This window comes from Phacochoerus africanus, chromosome 10 (genome assembly GCF_016906955.1).
Source record: "Phacochoerus africanus isolate WHEZ1 chromosome 10, ROS_Pafr_v1, whole genome shotgun sequence".
NCBI classification, from domain to species: domain Eukaryota; kingdom Metazoa; phylum Chordata; class Mammalia; order Artiodactyla; family Suidae; genus Phacochoerus; species Phacochoerus africanus.
In genome coordinates, this window is record NC_062553.1 from 130,648,596 (window position 1) to 130,667,378 (window position 18,783).

Consider the following 18,783-nt stretch of genomic DNA (forward strand, 5'->3'; position numbering starts at 1 on the left):
CGTGAGCTGTGGTGTAGGCCACAGACGCGGCTCGGATCCCGAGTTGCTGTGTCTGTGGTGTAGGCGGGAGGCTACAGCTCCGATTGGACCCCTAGCCTGGGAACCTCCATATGCCGAGGGAGCGGCCCTAGAAATGGCAAAATAAAAAAAAAAAGAAAGAAAAGTTCTCAGATGTTATATAATAGAGATGATAGCATCGAGTGGAGTCTGAAAATATACACATCAGAGAATTAGTGCTCACTGAGCACAGCTCTGTAAGATTCTGTGCAGGACCTGGTGGAGGCAAGAGATGTTCCTTCAAACGAAATTATCACGTGCCTACAGGCCACCAGGAACACCATGATGAGCGGAACGAGCATCCCTTCTTATTGTCTTCCCCACGTTTATTCTTCCGAGATTTTGATTCGCCAGTAACAACCCCGGAACCACCCCTTCCCCCCACATCACTAGATCCTGGGCTTCTTAAAGGCACAATGTGTCTGCTTCATTTTCATAACTTGCACGTGGCAGATTCGCCAAATAAGAAATCTATTTGTAAATGGACGAAGTCAAACAACCCGTTTTCTCCAAGTTCTACACTCAAACCTTCACAGGGCCTTCAGGACAGGTCAAATCCTTGATCTAATTAACGTCCCTGGAGTCCCAGCTTTCCTTCAGTTTATGTTTGCATCTGTCCTATGTATTTAAAAAATTCCCTTGACCCTGAATTCCCCTCTGCGCCTTCCTGTCCTCATTAGCCCTCCAGGGTCAAGTTTCCTCAGGAAATAATCCCCATTCACCACTTCCCTTCCCCACCAGCGCGGTGTCTGATAAGAAACGGGAAGTAAAAACGGGCTGGAGAGAACCCCGAATTCAAGAGGTAATGCTGAAAGCGTGTCAGTGGTCTGCAAACTGGCCAGAAACACGCACCCGAGCCATTCGGAGCTCCCACCGTGGGAGCTGGAAGAGCCCTACGAAAGGGGAGAAAGTTCTGGAAAGGGCGGACCATGCCTGGTCCTGATTTCAGAAAGGATGATTCTGATTATTCAGCATATGGTCATTGTTTTGTATTTGAAAAATAAAAAAAACATGGCACTGTCGAAATACATCTCGAGGTCCCAAAGGGAGCTGCCCCCGCCAGGGCGCCACCTCAGCAAACCCAACTGTCATGCTCCCTCGAATGCTTAGCTTGACCGAAAATGCAGTATAGCCAGTGGGCCAATCCCCAAACACCTCGTCTGCTGTGGGCTCTATGCTTATCTCCTTGTTCCCTGATCTTTCTCAATGAGGTCAGATGTGCAGCCTCAGCCAGTTCCCCGGCTAAGGCCTCCAGCACTCTAAAACTCACCCTTGTCCAAAATCCCAAGGCTTCTACTGCTTGTGAGGCCCTATACACGCTCAATCCCTTAAATAAAGGATATCAAACGCATCACTAAATTGTCTTAGTTTTGTTATTTGATAGAACCAAACGGAGGAATAGTAACTGCAGACACCTGCAGGCTTTACAGGCCCGAGGATTCGAATTTTGCGTCTCCTCGAATAGTGGGCTGGACCCGATCAGATCTAGAACCGTATCTCTGACCTGTTACAAAGAGACACACATACATTCTACTAGTTCTACACACATTTGCTCCCTCTGAAAGACAATGACCCCAGAAAAGTACCTTTGGAGAGTGCCAGAGAATGATAATCTCCACATGTGATCTGAATTATAATTTTTTCTTGTAAAATACACTGAAACCTGATGAGAAAAAATACATTTTATGTCAATCACATAATAAAAGTCACAACACTGATAAAAGAAGTATTAACTAATTAGGATCGAAGCTCAAGAAAAACACTAAGTTTACTGCTTTGCATTTAGCACATCTAAAACTATTATCAAAATAATACATGTTTTGATGAGTGGCTTAAAAGGAAAAGAAGGTGCATTATAAAACTGCAGTATGATGAGTCAAAGTGTCTTTTGCAGACAGACAGGAATATGATGCAGGAATAATACAGGATGAAAATAAGTTCCATGGGAGTTCCCATCATGGCTCAGTGGAAACGAATCTGACTAGAATCCATGCGGAGGCAGGTTCGATCCCTGGCCTCCATCAGTGGCTTATGGATCCAGCCTTGCTGTGAGCTGTGGTCTAGTTCGCAGACGCACCTTGGCTCTGGTGTGGCTGTGGCTGTGGCTGTGGCCAGCAGCTATAGCTCCCTCCGATTGGACCCCTAGCCTGGGAACCACCATATGCCACCAGTGCGGCCCTAAAAAGACAACAACAACAAACAAAAGTTCTAATTCACATGATCTACTAGGAAAAAGTGTAACAAATCATTCCATGATGATGCATTCTTCCCTTAGGTTGAAACCTGTTTTGGTAAATCTAACATACAGCATTATCGTGAGGGTTAAATGAGTTAATGAATGTGAAAGCCCAATGTGGGGCCACGTGGACTACCCACTCATCTCCCTTAGATGCCAGAACAACACGTGGCCCGCGCCCTGGGAGACACAGATTTACAGTTTACTGACAGAAATCACTAATCTGCTCAGAATTCCTCATTTACTTAAGATGCCAAAGTACAGCAGGGGGCAAGGGTCATACACAGTAACGTGGTCCTACAAAAATTATCATTGCCTTTTAGTAAGATTTAAATAATCTTTAATAAAAGAAAAGAAAACTTCCCTACCTTGCATGTTTTATGCTATAGTTGTACTCAAACGGTTTTCCATCGGAGGAGAGAATCAGCATGTGCTCCGCTCCTTGGTCCATGGAATGTATCTTCATTTTTTTTCCTAACTTAATGCACTCTGCAGAGCAAAGCCAACCAGAAACTACCATCACTCCGAGCGTTACCCACGATTATTATTCATTTCATTATAATACACTTAAAACCTTAGGAAAAAATTTCTACTGGACCACTTTTGACTTAACATGAACTTCTCCTTAAAGAAAATTCAGGTGGGGAAAGCAACTTAGCAATGACTAGTGTCTTGACAATGCATTTTTTTTGATTTGGGAAAACACTGATTCATACTTTGTTGACTGCACCTTTAAATTGGCCAAATAACATTTACCGTTAAATTTCTGTTTAATAAGTTCAGACAGAGAAACTGAATTTGAATTGAAAGGAATGAAAAACATCTGTAAGAAAATACCACTTAATTTTTGGACAACCTAACTCATTTTAGGAGTAAATATATTGTGTATTCTGAGATATACTCTTTCCTAAAACAAACCAAAAAACACTAATAGGAATTCCCATCCTGGCCCAGTGGAAATGAACCCGACTAGCATCCAGGAGGACACCACGGTTCAATCCCTGGCCTTGCTCAGGGTTAAGGATCTGGCGTTGCATGTAGAGCGGCAGCCTGGGCACTTCCACAGGCCTCCGCTGTGGCCCTAAAAAGAGAATAAAATAAAATAACCCCCTCCTGACTGCTCCATCTAGAAGCCAAGGTCCATATCCTTAAAAGGGGTAATTGTATTTGATGAACGATTCTTAAAAAGGATGCTGTTAAGAGAATTTTTATTGGCATTAATACATATTCAGCCCTTTCTAAAAGTTAAAGATTTAAAATTGTCCTCTGTACCATTTACACTGATTGCGTTTCATTTGTTCACAAAAAGCAGGATTTGGGACCTTGTTTCACTTTTCAGTTCTAATGAAATAAAATCTATTCATATAAAAATATCAAAGCACAAATCACTTCAAGATACACATGCTAAGAGAACCAAAGCAGCTGGGTAACAAAGAAAAAAATGGCCCAACGGACTGAAGTTTTTCAGAGACTCAGCATTTCAAATCAATTGAAAAATAACGGGGGGGGGGGGGAGCTAGTCCAAAAATGTACTGAGACATGAGGCTAGCCATTCTGGAGAAAACAAATCAATCCAGATCCCCCTATCTCACTCCTTACGTCAAAATAACATCCAACTGTACCAAAATGTTTAGGTTTAAAAATAAAAACTAAAAAATACGGTAAAGATGGAGTTCCCCGTTGTGGTTCAGCAGTTAACGAACCCGACTGGGATCCAGGAGGACGAGGGTTAGATCCCTGGCCAGGCTCCGCGGGTTAAGGATCCCGAGTTGCAGGGGGCAGATGCGGCTCCGAATCGGGTGTTGCTGCGGCCGTGGTGTAGGCCGGCAGCTGTTGTTCCCATGCGACCCCTAGCCTGGGAACCTCCCTATGCCGCAGGTGTGGCCCTTAAAAAAGCTCACTATAAGGATGAGAATATGAAACAGAACGCCTTGGAGTGTGAATCGCTTTCTAACATAACACAAAGCCTCTAAGCCTCCTTAAAAGAAAAGACTGACGAATAACATGAACGGAAAAGTTTTACAACGTACATGGCCAACAAAGGGCTACTCTTACTCCATATTCTAAAAACCCTTCCAAGTTACTACGAAAAAGATTCGCAGCGCAATTTTTTTAAAAGCCAGGCGAAGGTATGAACGAACAGGCAGGTAGGTCACCATAAGGAAATGCAAACGACCAAGAGAAAAAAAAAAAAAAAAGATCTTCGTCGCTGAAAGTAACAGCAAAACGAACAAAGGTAAAATATCATTCTCGACACTCAAAAGAGGAACACATTTTTCAAGATAAAGAATGTGGTCCTTTGCCCCCTACCTGTAAACTCGGAGCCACACGTTACCCGACCCGATCTCTACACGGGATGACCGCGGAGAAGCGCCGCCGTAAGCACCCTGTTTAAACTACTCGCTAACGGAGGACAGAATCCTTGCGAACAAGACCACGCAAACAAGGTTCTCCAAAGACACAAAACTGGAGCAGGTACGTTCTAAAAAGGAGTTACGTGAAAACCGGACTCTGAAGAGGATCGAGGCGGACGGGCTAAGATAAGATGCGGCCGGTCGACCCCCTCCGCGGGGTCCGAGGGCGGCGCGGACCAGCGATATCTGGTCCCCATCCCGCGAAGCTCCGAGCCCGCGAGTGGCGGGGCTGGCAGAGCCCAGGGGCGCTGCACGCGCCAAACGCCGAAAAGGCCCGGGCCGGGGGGGCGTTTCTTTTTTTGTCTTTTGTCTTTTTGTTGTTGTTGTTGGGGCATATGGAGGTTCCCAGGCTAGGGGTTGAATCGGAGCGGTAGCCACCAGCAACTCCAGAGCAACACCAGCAACGCCAGAGCCACAGCAACTCGGGATCCGAGCCGCATCTGCAACCTACACCACAGCTCACGGCAACGCCGGATCGTTAACCCACTGAGCAAGGGCAGGGACCGAACCCGCAACCCCATGGTTCCTAGTCGGATTCATTAACCACTGCGCCACGACGGGAACTCCGGGGGGGGGGGGAGCGTTTCTGAGGCCCCCGCGGACCGCTGCCGGCGTCGGGGCCTCTGCTGAGTCTCCCGGGCCGTTTAGAGAAGGACCGAGTACCCACAAGCCGGGCCGCTCCGGAGAGAAGGGTCCGGGCCCGGCCCGACCGCGACGTCGACCCCGCAGGCTCGGACCCCGGCCGCCCACCTCACTCACAGCCCTGGCCCGAGGCGGGAGGGCCGAGCGGGCGCGGCGCCGCCCCACTCACTCGGCTTCCTCGCGCCGTCGCTCCCGGCCGGCAGCTGGTGGACCTCCACGCCGGCCCCGCCGCGCTCCAGCACCGCCAGGCGCCCGCCCGTGCAGCACATCTGGCGGGTCGCCTCGGCCCTCCCGGCCAGCGCGCTGCGGAGACCCGGGGCGCTGGGGAAGAGCCAGAGCTTCGCGCCCCGCGGCTCCGCGGGCCGGGACCCTGGGCGTCCGGACGCGGTGGGGCAGACCGCCGGGGGGCGGACCGCCGGGGGCCGGGCCGCGGGGGGCTCGGACGCGGGGCCCCGCCCGGGCGCCGAGCGCGCGCCGCCCCGCGACCTCCTCCGTGGTCTCCGCTCCATCGCCGCTTTCCTGGGTTCCAGGTCCACGCCTCCGCTCTCCCGGGCTCCAGCCCGCCCAGGAGCCAGGGGCCGGAGCGAGAAGGCCCAGGCCCGAGAGCGCCCACCGTCCCCCCGCGTCGCGGTGCGTGCGGAGACTGAGCGAGGGGAGCGCTCCGCGCCGTCGAAGACCCGCAGCCTCCCTGCCCCGCCCCTGCCCCGACGCCGGGCTCCCAACGTGCTGTTTGGGGGCGGAGCCGGCAGGTCCTGGGAGAAACGAAACTGAATTTTTTTTTTTTTAAGGGGGCGGAACCGAAAAGGAAAAGAAAAGGGAAACCCGACCGATTCAGGACTGGCTTTGGCAGGCGGCCAAAGTAAACAGGGCGCTGGCTAGTGAAGAAGTGGGCTGGGCAGGCCTGAGAAGGTGGCCCCGGGTGGCAGTGGCCACCTGAAACCCTAGACCGGACGAAGAAACACTCGATTCTAGTAGGAGGAGCCCTAACACAGGCAGAGCCCTGAAACCGGCGGACTGGCAGAATTTCCACAGTATTGTGGCAAGGAAAGCTAACGTTTGCTGAGCATCCTGTTCCACGGTCTGATCCACAACCTCTCGGTGAAACTAAAGAAGAGAACCACGGTCATCCCCAGGACCCACACTGCGGTGTCTGCAAACAGTGATCGGCTTTCCGTTGATATATTTTTGCCTTCTCTAGAATTGCGTACCAGTGGAATCGAACTTGTGCAGTCTTTTGTGTCTGCCTTTTTTACACTTAGCATAAGGCTTTTGAGATTCATCCTATTGTGTTTAATCAGTTCCCTCTTTGGTTTGGTTTGGTTTTGTTGCTTTTTAGGGCCGCACTCCGGGCCTATGGACGTTCCCAGGCTAGGGGTCAAATGCGAGCTACAGCCGCCGGCCTACACCACAGCCACAGCACCCGGGATCCGTAGCGTCTGCGACCTACACCACAGCTCACCGCAATGCGGGATCCCCTCATCCCACTGAGCAAGGCCAGGGACCCAACCAGCATCTTCGTGGATCCTAGTCGGTTCCTAAGGCGTTGAGCCACGAAGGGAACTCCCCCCTCTTTGTTACTGCTGAATGGTAGTCAATTATATGGATGTACCACAATTTCTTTATGCATTTACCAGTAGGCAGGCATTTCAGGCCTTTCTAGTCTGGGGCTCCAATGAATAAGGTAGAGGTGCTATGAATATTTGTGAACAAGTCTTTGAGTGGATAAATGTTTATATTTCTTTGGAGTAAATAACTAAAAAACAGAATTGCTGAATAGCTGGTAAGTACATAAATATTTTATATCATTATAAGAAACTGCCAGGCTATACTATTTTGCATTTTCCTCTAGCAATTTACAGGAGTTCCAGTCTCTCTGTGCCCTTGCCAACCTTCAGTATTGTTAGTGTTTTAATTGCAGAAATTGCTGTGGTCTGTAGTACTATCTTAATGCAGTTTTGCTTTCCATTTCCCCAAGGATTAATGATGTCCTCTTTTCTCTTTAGTGAGGTGTCCACATCTTTTGTCCATTTATTTATTTATTTATTTATTTTTATCTGTTTAGGGCCACACCCGGGGGCATATGGAAGTTCCCAGGCCAGGGGTCCAATAGGAGCTGTAGCGGCCAGCCTAGCCACAGCCACAGCAAGGCCAGATCCAGATCCCAGCGGCATCTGAGACCTACATCGCAGCTCAGGGCAAGACTGGGTCCCTTAACCCACTGAGAGAAGCCAGGGATTGAACCCGCATTCTCATGGTTCCTAGTTGGTTTCCTTACCACTGAGCCACAATGGTGGCTTATTATCTAAAAGATTTTCTTTTAATATAGAGTTCTTTGTGTTATATAGCAAGTCCTTTATTAGATATATGTTTTGAAATGTTTCTTCAGTCTGTGGGTAAGCTTTTAACTTTATTAAAAATAACATCTGGGAGTTCCCATCGTGGCTCAGTGGAAACGAATCTGACTAGCGTCCATGAGGATGCAGGTTCCATCCCTGGCCTTGCTCAGTGGGTTAAGGATCCCGCATTGCCGTGAGCTGTGGTGTAGGTTGCAGATGTGACTCGGATTTGGCGTTGCTGTGTCTGTGGTTTAGGCTAGTGGCTGCAGCTCCAATTGGACCCCTAGCCTGAGAACGTCCATATCCCCGAGTGCGGCCCTAAAAAGAAAAAAAGAAAAATAGCATCTGAACAAAACATTGTAAGTCAAGTATATACTTCAATAAAAAAGAAAGCTATGATAAAACTAAAACAAAAAAAATGTTTACATGAAAAGAATGTCATTTGAAGAGCTAGTTTTCATTGTGATGCAATTTATCCATTTTTTCTTTTACAAAATTCATGACTTTTTTTGTCTTAAGAACTCTTTGCTTAACCCCAAATAACAAGGATCTTCTTCTTGTTATCTTCTGTAAAAACCTTTAGGTCCTTCTTACATTTCAGATGAATTGTTCTTTATGGTGTGAGGTAAGGGAAGAAGTTCATTTTTTTTTAAGGGATTACCAGCTGTTCCAGTTTGCCTTTACTTGCTGACTTGCCTTTTGGCATCTTTGCCAAAACCCTGTTGGGCACATGTGATTGGACTTATTGCTGGACTTTTATTGTATCCCATTGATCTGTATGTCCATTTTTACGCCAGTACCACACTGCCTTGATTACTGTAGGTTCTAATTAAGTCGCAAAATCAGCTCATTCAAGGGTTCCACCACTGCCCTTCTTCAATGTTGTTTTGGCTGTTTTAGTCCTTTGCATCTCCATATATATTCTAGGATCAGTTTATCGATTTCTACAAAACAGACTGCAAGGGTTTTGAATTGCGCTAAATTAGATCAATTTGGAAAGAACTGACAGGCTGAAAATATTGGTTCTTCTGACCATGAGTATCTCTCTCTCCATTAATTTAAAGCTTCTTTCATTTCTTTCAGCAGTATTTTCTAGTGTTCAGGAAACAAACATATTTTGCTAAATTTATCCGTAAGTATTTTCTTAGTTTTTGGTATTCCAAATGGAACGTTAAAAAATTTTAGACTATGATTGGTGTGAGTATATTATAAGTGCAACTGACTTTTATGTATTGACCTCCAATCCTGACACCTTTCTATATTTACTTAATAGTTCTGGTATTTTTTAGTGGATTCCTTTGAATCGCCTACAGATAACCATGTAGTCTATAAATAGGATAGTTTGACTTTTTACTTTCCAATCATTATGCCTTTTCTTTTTCTTCGCTTGCCCTATTTTCTGGACTCATACCGCTATGGTGAATAGAAGCAGTGAGAGACATCTTTGCCTTGTTCTCAATTTTAGGAGGAAAGCACTTGCTCTTTCCCCATTGAATACGAAGTTAGCTGTGTGTCGGCTCCTTCAGGTTGAGGAGGTTCCTAGTCTGCTAAGAGTATTCGTCATATGCACAAGGAGCTGTTGATGCCTATCAATTTTTTTCTACCTGTATGGAGGTAATTATATGATATTTTTTTTTTTGGTCTATTATGGTGAAATAAAATGGATTTTCACATGCATTTCTGGACCAAATCCCAGCTGGTCACAAGGTAGCATCCTTTTTCTATTTCGCTGGATGTTTGATGTGTTAAAGCTTTGTAAAAGATGTTTGTATCTGTGTTCACATGAGAGAGATATTTAGTTTTCTTTTCCTGTAATGCCTTCATCTGGTTTTGGTATTAAGGTTAGCATGCGAGAATTAATCTGGAAGTGTTCTCTCTTCCTTTATGCTCTGAAAGGGTGTGTAAAGAATTGATATCATCTCTTCTTAAGAGGGTTTGCACATTTCACCCATTTGCATTGAAAAAGTAATGTTGGCGTTGAAAGGCCTAAAAAACACAACCCAAAAGTCAGGTGTCTAAGGATCCCCAAGATTTAGAGGTTACCTGTTTCCGTAAAATTCAAATGGTTTACTTTCCTTCTATGTTTCTAGAAACCAGAAATGTCCAAGACAACGATTGTTATGGCTGCTGCGCAGCAGCCCCGTGGCCGCAGTGTATCAGCTCCAGCGGCTCTTTTACCGGCGAGAAACCAAGCAAGCCCTCGGAGAGGTGGAGAACTCAGGTTTATTATGTGGGTTCAGAGGAGATCGCTCTCCGGAGTCTGAGCCCCGAGGAAGGGTTTCACAAGGCTTTTACGGGCTAGTTCTTACGGGTCCTTGCTTGGCGGGACGGACAGGCAAGGTAGTAGATGCAGAAGCAGGTGTACAGAAGCGGATGCGTGGAGGAGGGTGGTTAGGGGCAGCTGGCTGGACTTTGCTTTGGCATCATGGCCGGGGTGTCTCTACCTTTTTATCAGGGCATTTTCTCCTACACTATAAGGATTCTTGTGGGGCTTATGTTTCTGCTAACCCCTCACTTGCTAGTGTCCTCGGTGGCTCCTCATGCCTGCCCCCTTTCCACATCCGCACCCCAGTGTGGATTTCACTTGAGTGTCTCCTTTCCCAAAGTACCGGTGACACAAGGCTTCTGTGTAAGGTTTGGGGATGACAATAGGCATTTATAGAACAGCTTACAGTTTAAAATTTCCTATGAGATAGAAATGGTCCACAAAATTCATTTCCAACACACTTTATCTCTCCTTCAAGTCATTCTGTAGCCCTGAGGCTGAAACATGCTTCATATTCCTCATTTTCCTCAACTGTAATTAGAAGTTCCTGGTTGAGCTCAGCGTTTAACCAAAATAATGATATCTTCAATTAGAATGATTCTTGGACTGTAGCTCTGAGCATAAGTCATTATTCCATAAATGAATGAATCCCTTAACTTTTAGATTTTTCACATAAATTGTCTGGCTAAAATAAAAACCCTAGAGCCATTCCAGAACATAAAAATCTCTACGTGTTTCAAAAACACGTTGAATTAATTTGTAGTTGTATTTTTTTCAAACTTCAGCATGTCTTTCATATTTGCAAGCAGTGCATATTCGATATACAGTATTTTTTAAAATATCTGTTATTTTTTAATATTCATCTTATTTTTACTTAAATTTTTTTGACCATGCCTGTGGCATGTGGATGTTTCCAGGGCAGGAATCCAACCCATGCCAACAGCAACCCAAGCCGCTGCAGTGACAACGCTGGATCCTTAACCTCCGGAGAACCCACGGTGCCACAAGAGACCTCCATATTCAGTTTATTTTCAAATGATAATTATTATTCAGGAAATAATTCCGTAAAAAAAGCAAGCATTCTAATAGCAAGTTAAGGGGTCAGGAAATGTCGATTCGTTAAAAATATTATCTTTGACTCATCACCTGTATTCCAGCACTTGTCAACTAATGCCAACTAAAGTCCACCAACTCTTTGTCCTAATTAGACCTGAAGAAGAACAGAAGAATCAAAGGGTGAGGACCTGCAAACTGAGCCTCTCCGAGGTCACTGTCACCCTGTGACTCTGGGTGAGGTAAACCCTTTGTGGTTGTTGATGGCCACTTGAAGTGCTTCCTCCATTCTTTCCATTGTCGAGTATTTAGGGAGGTCCAGAATATTATGACAGGTCAGTGGCCTTGGGTTATCTCTTTCACTCAAAGTTTCAGGACAACGAAATAAGATTCCCATTTTCCGTACGCCTCGTACATGCAACCTGTCATTTCCTGTAAGAAAAACTAAAAAGGAATAAACATTGGTTAAGATACTTCAGAGAAAGAGCAAAACTTAAAATAAAAAGGAAGAGGGAGTTCCCACTGTGGCTCAGTGGAAATGAATCCGACTAGCATCCATGAGGATGCAGGTTCGATCCCTGACCTCACTTAGTGGATCGGGGATCTGGCATTGCCATGAGCTGTGGTGTATGTCGCAGATGTGGCTTGGATTGGGCATGGCTGTGGCTGTGGTGTAGGCAGGCAGCTGTAGCTCTGATTCAGCCGCTAGCCTCGGAACTTCCATATGCCTTGAGTGAGGCTGTAAAGAGCAAAAATATAAATAAATAAATGAATAAAAAGGAAGAAATACCTCACTATGCAGAGAAAACTACACAGACCATGTAGAGTCAAGAAAAATCATGACTTTTTTTTTTTCCCCCCCTTAAGGGCTGCACCCGCAGCGTATGGAGGTTCCCAGGCTAGGGGTCAAATTGGAGCTGCAGCTGCTGGCCTACGCCACGGCTACAGCAACACAGGATCCAAGCTGAGTCTGCGACCTACACCATAGCTCATGGCAATGTCAGATCTTCAGGCCAGGGATTAAACCCACATCCTCACAGATACTAGTGGGGTTTGTAACCCACTGAGCCACAGTGGGAACTCCCAAGAAAAATCATGATGTTTGGTCTTTGTCTTTGGTGAGTTCATGATCTGGCTGGGGGAGATTACACATAGGAAAAGATAATAACAAGATACAAGGAAGTGAAGAGCTCACAAAGACCCCGGGACCCAAGGCAGGGAGAGAGGCACCAAGCTGGGGTGACAGGGAAGCATCGGAGGTCACATCTGGCTAGTCAGCTCTCAAGAAAAGGAGCCAGGTAACCTTTCTAGGCAGAGGGGGGAAAAGCCCAAGAAAAAGCCCAAGGTGGGAAAATGTCTGTGAACTCACTGAAATTGCAGCCAGTGGAACCACTGGGCTGAAGCAGAAGTTTCCCATGAAGAGAGAAGATTGTCGGAAAGACAGTCTGGGCTTGTAGAGAAACAGGTTATAGGCTAATGAGAAATCGGAATTGCCCTCAGACATCCGCCATCACAACAAAAGTAGCAAGAAGAAACATGGGTATCTCAGGAGGAACTGAGAAATGGGATGAAAAGGTAAGAAAATAAGTCATTAGGTCTGTCCTATGGAAACCACAGAGAAGAAAAACTCCACCGAGAGAAGTTCTCCTGCCAAGGACACAGGGCTTAGTGGCCCTGAGCCTGGGGCTTTGAATTAGCTTGCTGGGTTCAAATTCTCCTTCTAACACTCACGAGCTGTCTGAACATGGATGGGCAAGCTACTAAACGCCTCAAGCCTCTCTTTTTACCTAATTCGTAAGGTTGCTGTTAGGATAAAGGGAGGTAATAGATACAAAGTGATCAGTATAATGCCTGGCATAGAATAAGCAAACAGAATAAATGCCATTATTATTATTATTATCCTCAAAGTTATTGCTCTTATCATTTCTAAAATAATATTTGAAAAAAGAAAAAAAAGACAATAGTATTTGAGACAGTTTACATTGTCCTATTTCCACAGGACCTTAGACAGTTAAATAAAGGTAGTAATGTGAGCTAAAAGCTCTATAAGGAGCCAGCTAGAGTGAAGAAAGAGGACACAAGTGGAAATTGGAGGTGGGAATAAATCAGTGTAGACAAGGTAATAAAATAGCAGTATCTTTATTACTATTGTTTTTTTAAATGAGGGAGGTAAAGGATTGGGTGTTGTCACCGTTGTGGCTCAGGTCTGATCCCTGGCCAGGGAATTTTAGCATGTTGCAGGCACAGCCAAAAAAATTTTTTTAAAACTTAAATTTTTTAAAAAAATGGGAAAACAGGCTATGTGAGAGAAAGATACCGGTCTAGAAGGTGGGGACCTGGGTTCTAACCCTTGCTTTGCCGTTAACATACGTGATGCACCATTAATAACGACTTCCGCTCAAATCAGATACGTTAAAAGATATAATTATAGATCAAACCATTACCGTAATACTTACAGAGGAATTTTTTCTTTTCATCCAAAGTTAATTTATGGAAAGCTTCCCAAAACATCTGTATGGTAGGGTGTGATACATGGTATCCTTGATCATATGCTGAATTCTTGAAAAGAAAAGAAGGCGTGAACTGGTTTTTAGGGGAATAAAGAGAAGAAAGAACCGGGGGCACTTGAATTGTCACCTACCTTTTCAAACTGTTGCCAGTCATAGTCCGTATGTCCAACTATTGCGGTCATCAGTTCTTCAGGGTGGAAAAGCTTCAGAATCTCCTTGTCACAGACTTTATGAAATCCTCTTTGAAATTCCTCATAAACTCCCATTACAGAGGTGTTGAAAATGTGATCGACATACTTAGAAATATAGTCTTTCCTTGAGGGGAGCCAAAAAAAAAAAAAAAAAAGGCGGATAATACACCAATGACTAAAATATTCTCCCTGTTTGCCGTTGCTATTGAGAAGGAAGAGTAAATGACGTTAGCATAAGACACAACCCCAGAGGACACAGGGCTAGGAAAGCACTCGGTCGCCTACAAGAAGGGAACTTGGGGATCCAGCAGAAGGGTTAAGGCTTTGTTTTGCTTTTGCTCCCATTTCCCCGGCTGCAGACAGGATGGTATTTTATGGTTTCAAAACACGCATCTGAATGTGTCATTCCCCTGCTTACACTCTTCCAAAGGCTTTCCACCACCTTTAGGGGGCATTTCAAACCTCTTCAGCAGGATGGACAAGGCCTCTGTGCTGTGAGGCTTGCCCGACTCAGCAGCCCCTTCCCACTTCTGTGGGATCCTCCGGCCACGCCGACCCTCAGTTCCCTGGCCTCACTGTCTCTCTTACAGTTGAGCCACAGAAGGCAGTTTGCTTTTCACCTGCCAACTTCTGTCACTCATCAGAATTCAAAATGAACACGACGCATCACGTTCCTCCCTCTCTCCCCTCTCATGACGCATCATTACATGAGGATCTGTTTCGACAAAGGTTGTCTTCGCCACCGCGTGATGATGTCTTGACCACGGGTTTGCTCCTGGAGGTCTTTCCCCCGGCAGCATGCTAGTCCCCCACCCTCTGAGTACCCTTCGTGGACCGTCCTAAGTCAGCCCCCTCTGCCCTCCCCGGTAACCAGTGGTGTGCTGCTAACTGTTCTACAAGCAGCTCTCTTAAAAGGAGAGAGAAAAAGAGGAAACTCTCATTTGCACCCACTTGCCAATTCCTACTCCCACCATAGCTGATTTCAAGCTACTTACAGTTTTAATAACCCTCAACATTTCTGAAAATTTACCAATCAGCTCTCAGAAGCTCCAGCATACCGCTATCTGTCACTCTCTAGACTTTTTTTTTTTTTTTGTCTTGTGTCCTTTTAGGGCTGCACCCACAGCATATGGAGGTTCCCAGGCTAGGGGTCCAATCGGAGTTGTAGCTGCTGGCCTACACCACAGCCACAGCAACACCAGATCCGAGCCGTGTCTGTGACCTACACCACAGCTCACGGCAATGCCGGATCCTTCACCCACTAAGCGAGGCCAGGGATCGAACCCACCACCTCATGGTTCCTAGTCGGATTCGTTTTCATTGTGCCGCGACGGGAACTTCTCTCTAGACTCTTAATTGGTTTTCTCTTCAGCGTGCTCTTCTTATCTGACATCCTATTACATAATAATTTATCTGTGTACTGACTTTCTGCCCCACTGGAATTTAAGCTCCAGATTTTGTCTGTCTTTTTCACTGCCGTATCTCTGGCTTCTAGAATAGGGTCTGGTATAGAGCAGGGGCTCTAAAATAGTTGTTAAATAAATAGTGAAAAGTGCTGCAGAGGCAGTATTTAATCCTGCCTCCTCTCTCCCCTTCTTTTGCTTGTAGCATTTTATCTTTTGAAAGAGATCAGGAACCGAAATGATCATTTGAGAAGATAAAACACATTCATAAAGTATATGTGTATTCAAAGCAGATATACTAGGTCTCAAAACTTACTTGTTGCTTTGGTCTACAGATACAGAGCTCCCATTTGGAATTAAATCAACAGCCTCTTTGTCCCAGTATATCTGTAACCAAAATATATTCAGGCATCAAATAAGAAAGAAAATATGAATAATCAATCATAATACCATTATTGCTAGTATATTCTTCCCTATAAAATGTTAAATAACTAGGAGTTAAATAATTATTTATGTAGTTCAGTCTTCTAAATATATATAAAAATAAAAACATACCCTAGTATGTGTTGGATATTGCTTTTATTTTATCTTTTTTGCTTTTTAGGGCCACACCCCCAGCATATAGACGTTCCCAAGCTAGGGGTTGAATCGGAGCTGCAGCTGCTGGCCTACACCAGAGCCATGGCAACGCCAGATCCTTAACCCACTGAGGGAGCCCAGGGATCAAACCCATGTCCTCATGGTTATTGGTCAGGTTCATTACCACTGAGCCAAGAAGGGAACTTCCTGTATATTGCTTTTAAACATATATTATTCCATTTGATTGTTTACACTGTTCACTGTAATTGCTGTCTTTTCACTTTCATTGAGAGGATATAGACATATAGTATCAAATGCAGAGCAAGTGGGGGAAGTCTCATAGGACAGAAGTCAAATACCCTTCAAAAAAGCAACCCCATGTTTAAGACACTACAATAAAAAATACTCTTTTTTTTGGCCACTCCTGTGGCATGTGGAAGTTCCCAGGCCAGGTATCAAACAGATGCCACCACAGCGACCTGAGCCACTGCAGTAACAACACTGGATCCTTACCTGCTGCACCACAAAGAATTCCCAATAGAAAATATTTTTTAAAAAACCATTAAATCTAGGAGTTCCGCTCATGGCTCAGCAGAAACAAATCTGACCAGCATCCATAAGGATGTAGGTTCGATCCCTGGCCTCGCTCAGTGGGTTAGGGATCCAGCATTGCTGTGGCTGTGGTATAGGCGGGCGACTATGGCGCCGATTGGACCCCTAGCCTGGGAACCTCCACATGCCGTGGATGCGGCCCTAGAAAGACAAACAACAACAACAACAACTCCATTCATTTCAACTCTGACCTGGCTTTCATTAGTACTCACAGAAAAACACAGGCCAAGTTCTTCCTTGATGTCATCAGCTTCATCATTTAGAACTTCTTGCAAACTCCTAATGAAAATTTTGGTGTAAAAAATTACATTTATTTATTTTAGAAAAATTTAAAAGAAGTAAATGTTCAATGGAAAAAACTGTGGACAATGCAGAAATACATAAAATGCCACGTGACCGTCTTCTCCACCTTCCCGTTCCCTCTTCCCAGAGTTAACGTCTGCTTACAGTTTGGTCAACCCACGGCTAATGCATAGATAGCTGCTGCTGTGTCTTGGTGGAAATTAGAAAAAGAAGCTCCTTCCTCTAGGCCAGTGTTTCTCAACGGGGGGATGATTTTGGCCTCCAGGGGACATTTGGAAAAATCTGGAGCCAACTATGGTTGTCATGATTAAAAGGAGAGTTGCTACTGGCATCTAGTGGGTAGTCACCCCCTATGCTGCCAAACATCCCACAAGGTCCAGATCAGTCTTCCATAACAAAGAGTTATCCAGCCCCAAATGTCCGTGTTGCCAAGGCTGGGAAACTGCTCCAAACTGTCAGAGCGAATGGTGTAAACCGAGTCAGTGTATTCTTCTACAGCACCTGAGAAAAGAATCCTTTTCCTCCACCTGCTGCCAACTATATCTTATGACACTTTTTTTCAATTTGTTTTATTGAAGTATAGCTGATTTACAATGCTGTGTTATTTTCTCTGGTACATACAGCAAAGTGATTCAGCTACACACACACACACACACACATTGCTTTTTTAGGGCTGCACCTGCGGCATATGGAGATTCCCAGGCTAGGGGTCCGATCGGAGCTGTAGTTGCTGGCCTACACCACAGCCACAGCAACGCCAGATCTGAGCCACGTCTGCAGCTCATGGCAACCTACGCTGCAGCTCGTGGCAACACCGGATCCTTAACCCACTGAGCAAGGCCAAGGATCAAACCCCCACAGACAGTATGTTGGGTTTTTAACCCCCTGAGCCACAAGAGCAACTCCATAAATGAAACACTTTTTAACAGTTGTCAATCTGAAAACAAAGAAATGATATCTCATTTTCATTTTCATTTTCTTAATTATGTGTAAGGTTGGGCATATTTTCATATTTTGATTACACACATAGCTATCTACACACACACACATATAGCCATATCTATACCTATATCTTTATATTTATGCATCAGAGATATTAATTCTTTGTCTATCATATGTGTTGCCAGTATTTTCCTCACAGGATACAGTCTGCCTTTGAATTTAGAACAAGTATTTTTCCATTCTTAAAGAAGAAAGTTGATGACAAGCTGATTTATGAAAATAAATTCAATACAATTAAATATGATTTATTTAAAATTGATAGCACATGCATGATTCTCATTAAGCATATCATGCACCATCCAAAGCAAATGTTCCATCTGGATAGATTCAAGAGATCAGGCCAGAGCTCAGTTTACTGTACAGCTTGATAATCAGAGGAGCATTTGGCTTTTCTCCATCTTTGAGGGTTTACTTAGTTTTGCAAAATTCAAGTTCATCTAAAGAGCATACGAATTTATTGAAACTGAATTCTTTGTGTGTCTGTGTATCTATGTGTCTGTGCGTGTAACATTATCTATGCCTGAACAGTTGAGACTGACTAGATATATAGCCCTAGAAAAGCAATTATATTTACTTACTTCCCCAAAAGAGGACTGAGTTCTTTTAAATCTTCCAGTGATGGTTTTTGATCCAGAAGCTTCTTAAACAGAGCCAATGGGAAAGGAAGGTTGACAACATTTGAATTGTATAGGGAGAGTCCACACAAAATCCCAAAGAGGAAATACATCTTCTTCCCACATGTAGGCTAGAAAAGGAAAAAAAAAAAAAAAAGATTAATGTATTATAAATAACCAATAATCAAAAGGGATAACTAGGAGTTCCCGTCATGGCGCAGTGGTTAACGAATCCGACTGGGAACCATGAGGTTGCGGGTTCGGTTCCTGCCCTTGTTCAGTGGGTTAACGATCTGGCATTGCCGTGAGCTGTGGTGTAGACTGCAAATGCGGCTCGGATCCCGCATTGCTGTGGTTCTGGTGTAGGCCGGTGGCTACAGCTCCGCTTCGACCCCTAGCCTGGGAACCTCCATATGCCAAGGAAGCGGCCCAGGAAATAGCAAAAAGACAAAAAAAAAAAAAAAGGGATAACTAGATTAGTAAAAAAATGGTTTGGTTCCCTCTCCTAAAAGTCAGAAATTAGAAACAAAATGAGCTTTAGGAAAATCAAAATTTGAGGTTCTTA

The 18,783-nt window shown here is 44.8% G+C and overlaps 2 protein-coding genes across 11 annotated transcripts in view; both read right to left on the minus strand.

The window, feature by feature from the left end:
* Window positions 1-6,048, minus strand: part of HERC5 (HECT and RLD domain containing E3 ubiquitin protein ligase 5) — a 55,230-nt gene extending 49,182 nt beyond the window's left edge. For 3 of the 5 annotated variants that reach the window (XM_047798017.1, XM_047798016.1, XM_047798015.1), the window contains exons 1-3: window positions 5,519-6,048; window positions 2,662-2,782; window positions 1,644-1,720 (exon numbers count right to left, since the gene is read on the minus strand). In XM_047798017.1, coding sequence (XP_047653973.1) covers window positions 1,644-1,720; window positions 2,662-2,782; window positions 5,519-5,858 — 538 coding nt within the window. In that variant the 5' untranslated portion in view covers window positions 5,859-6,048. The remainder of the gene's footprint in view (window positions 1-1,643; window positions 1,721-2,661; window positions 2,783-5,518) is intronic. The other 2 variants (XM_047798014.1, XM_047798013.1) reach the window with 1 other exon arrangement.
* A 3,852-nt stretch (window positions 6,049-9,900) lies between these two features.
* The window catches only part of HERC6 (HECT and RLD domain containing E3 ubiquitin protein ligase family member 6), a 68,380-nt gene continuing 59,497 nt past the window's right edge, over window positions 9,901-18,783 (minus strand). For all 6 annotated transcript variants that reach the window (XM_047798020.1, XM_047798024.1, XM_047798022.1 and 3 more), the window contains 6 exons: window positions 18,183-18,349; window positions 16,512-16,578; window positions 15,425-15,495; window positions 13,646-13,829; window positions 13,461-13,563; window positions 9,901-11,448 (listed from right to left, as the gene is read on the minus strand). In XM_047798020.1, the coding sequence (XP_047653976.1) occupies window positions 11,225-11,448; window positions 13,461-13,563; window positions 13,646-13,829; window positions 15,425-15,495; window positions 16,512-16,578; window positions 18,183-18,349 (816 nt within the window). In that variant the 3' untranslated portion in view covers window positions 9,901-11,224. The remainder of the gene's footprint in view (window positions 11,449-13,460; window positions 13,564-13,645; window positions 13,830-15,424; window positions 15,496-16,511; window positions 16,579-18,182; window positions 18,350-18,783) is intronic.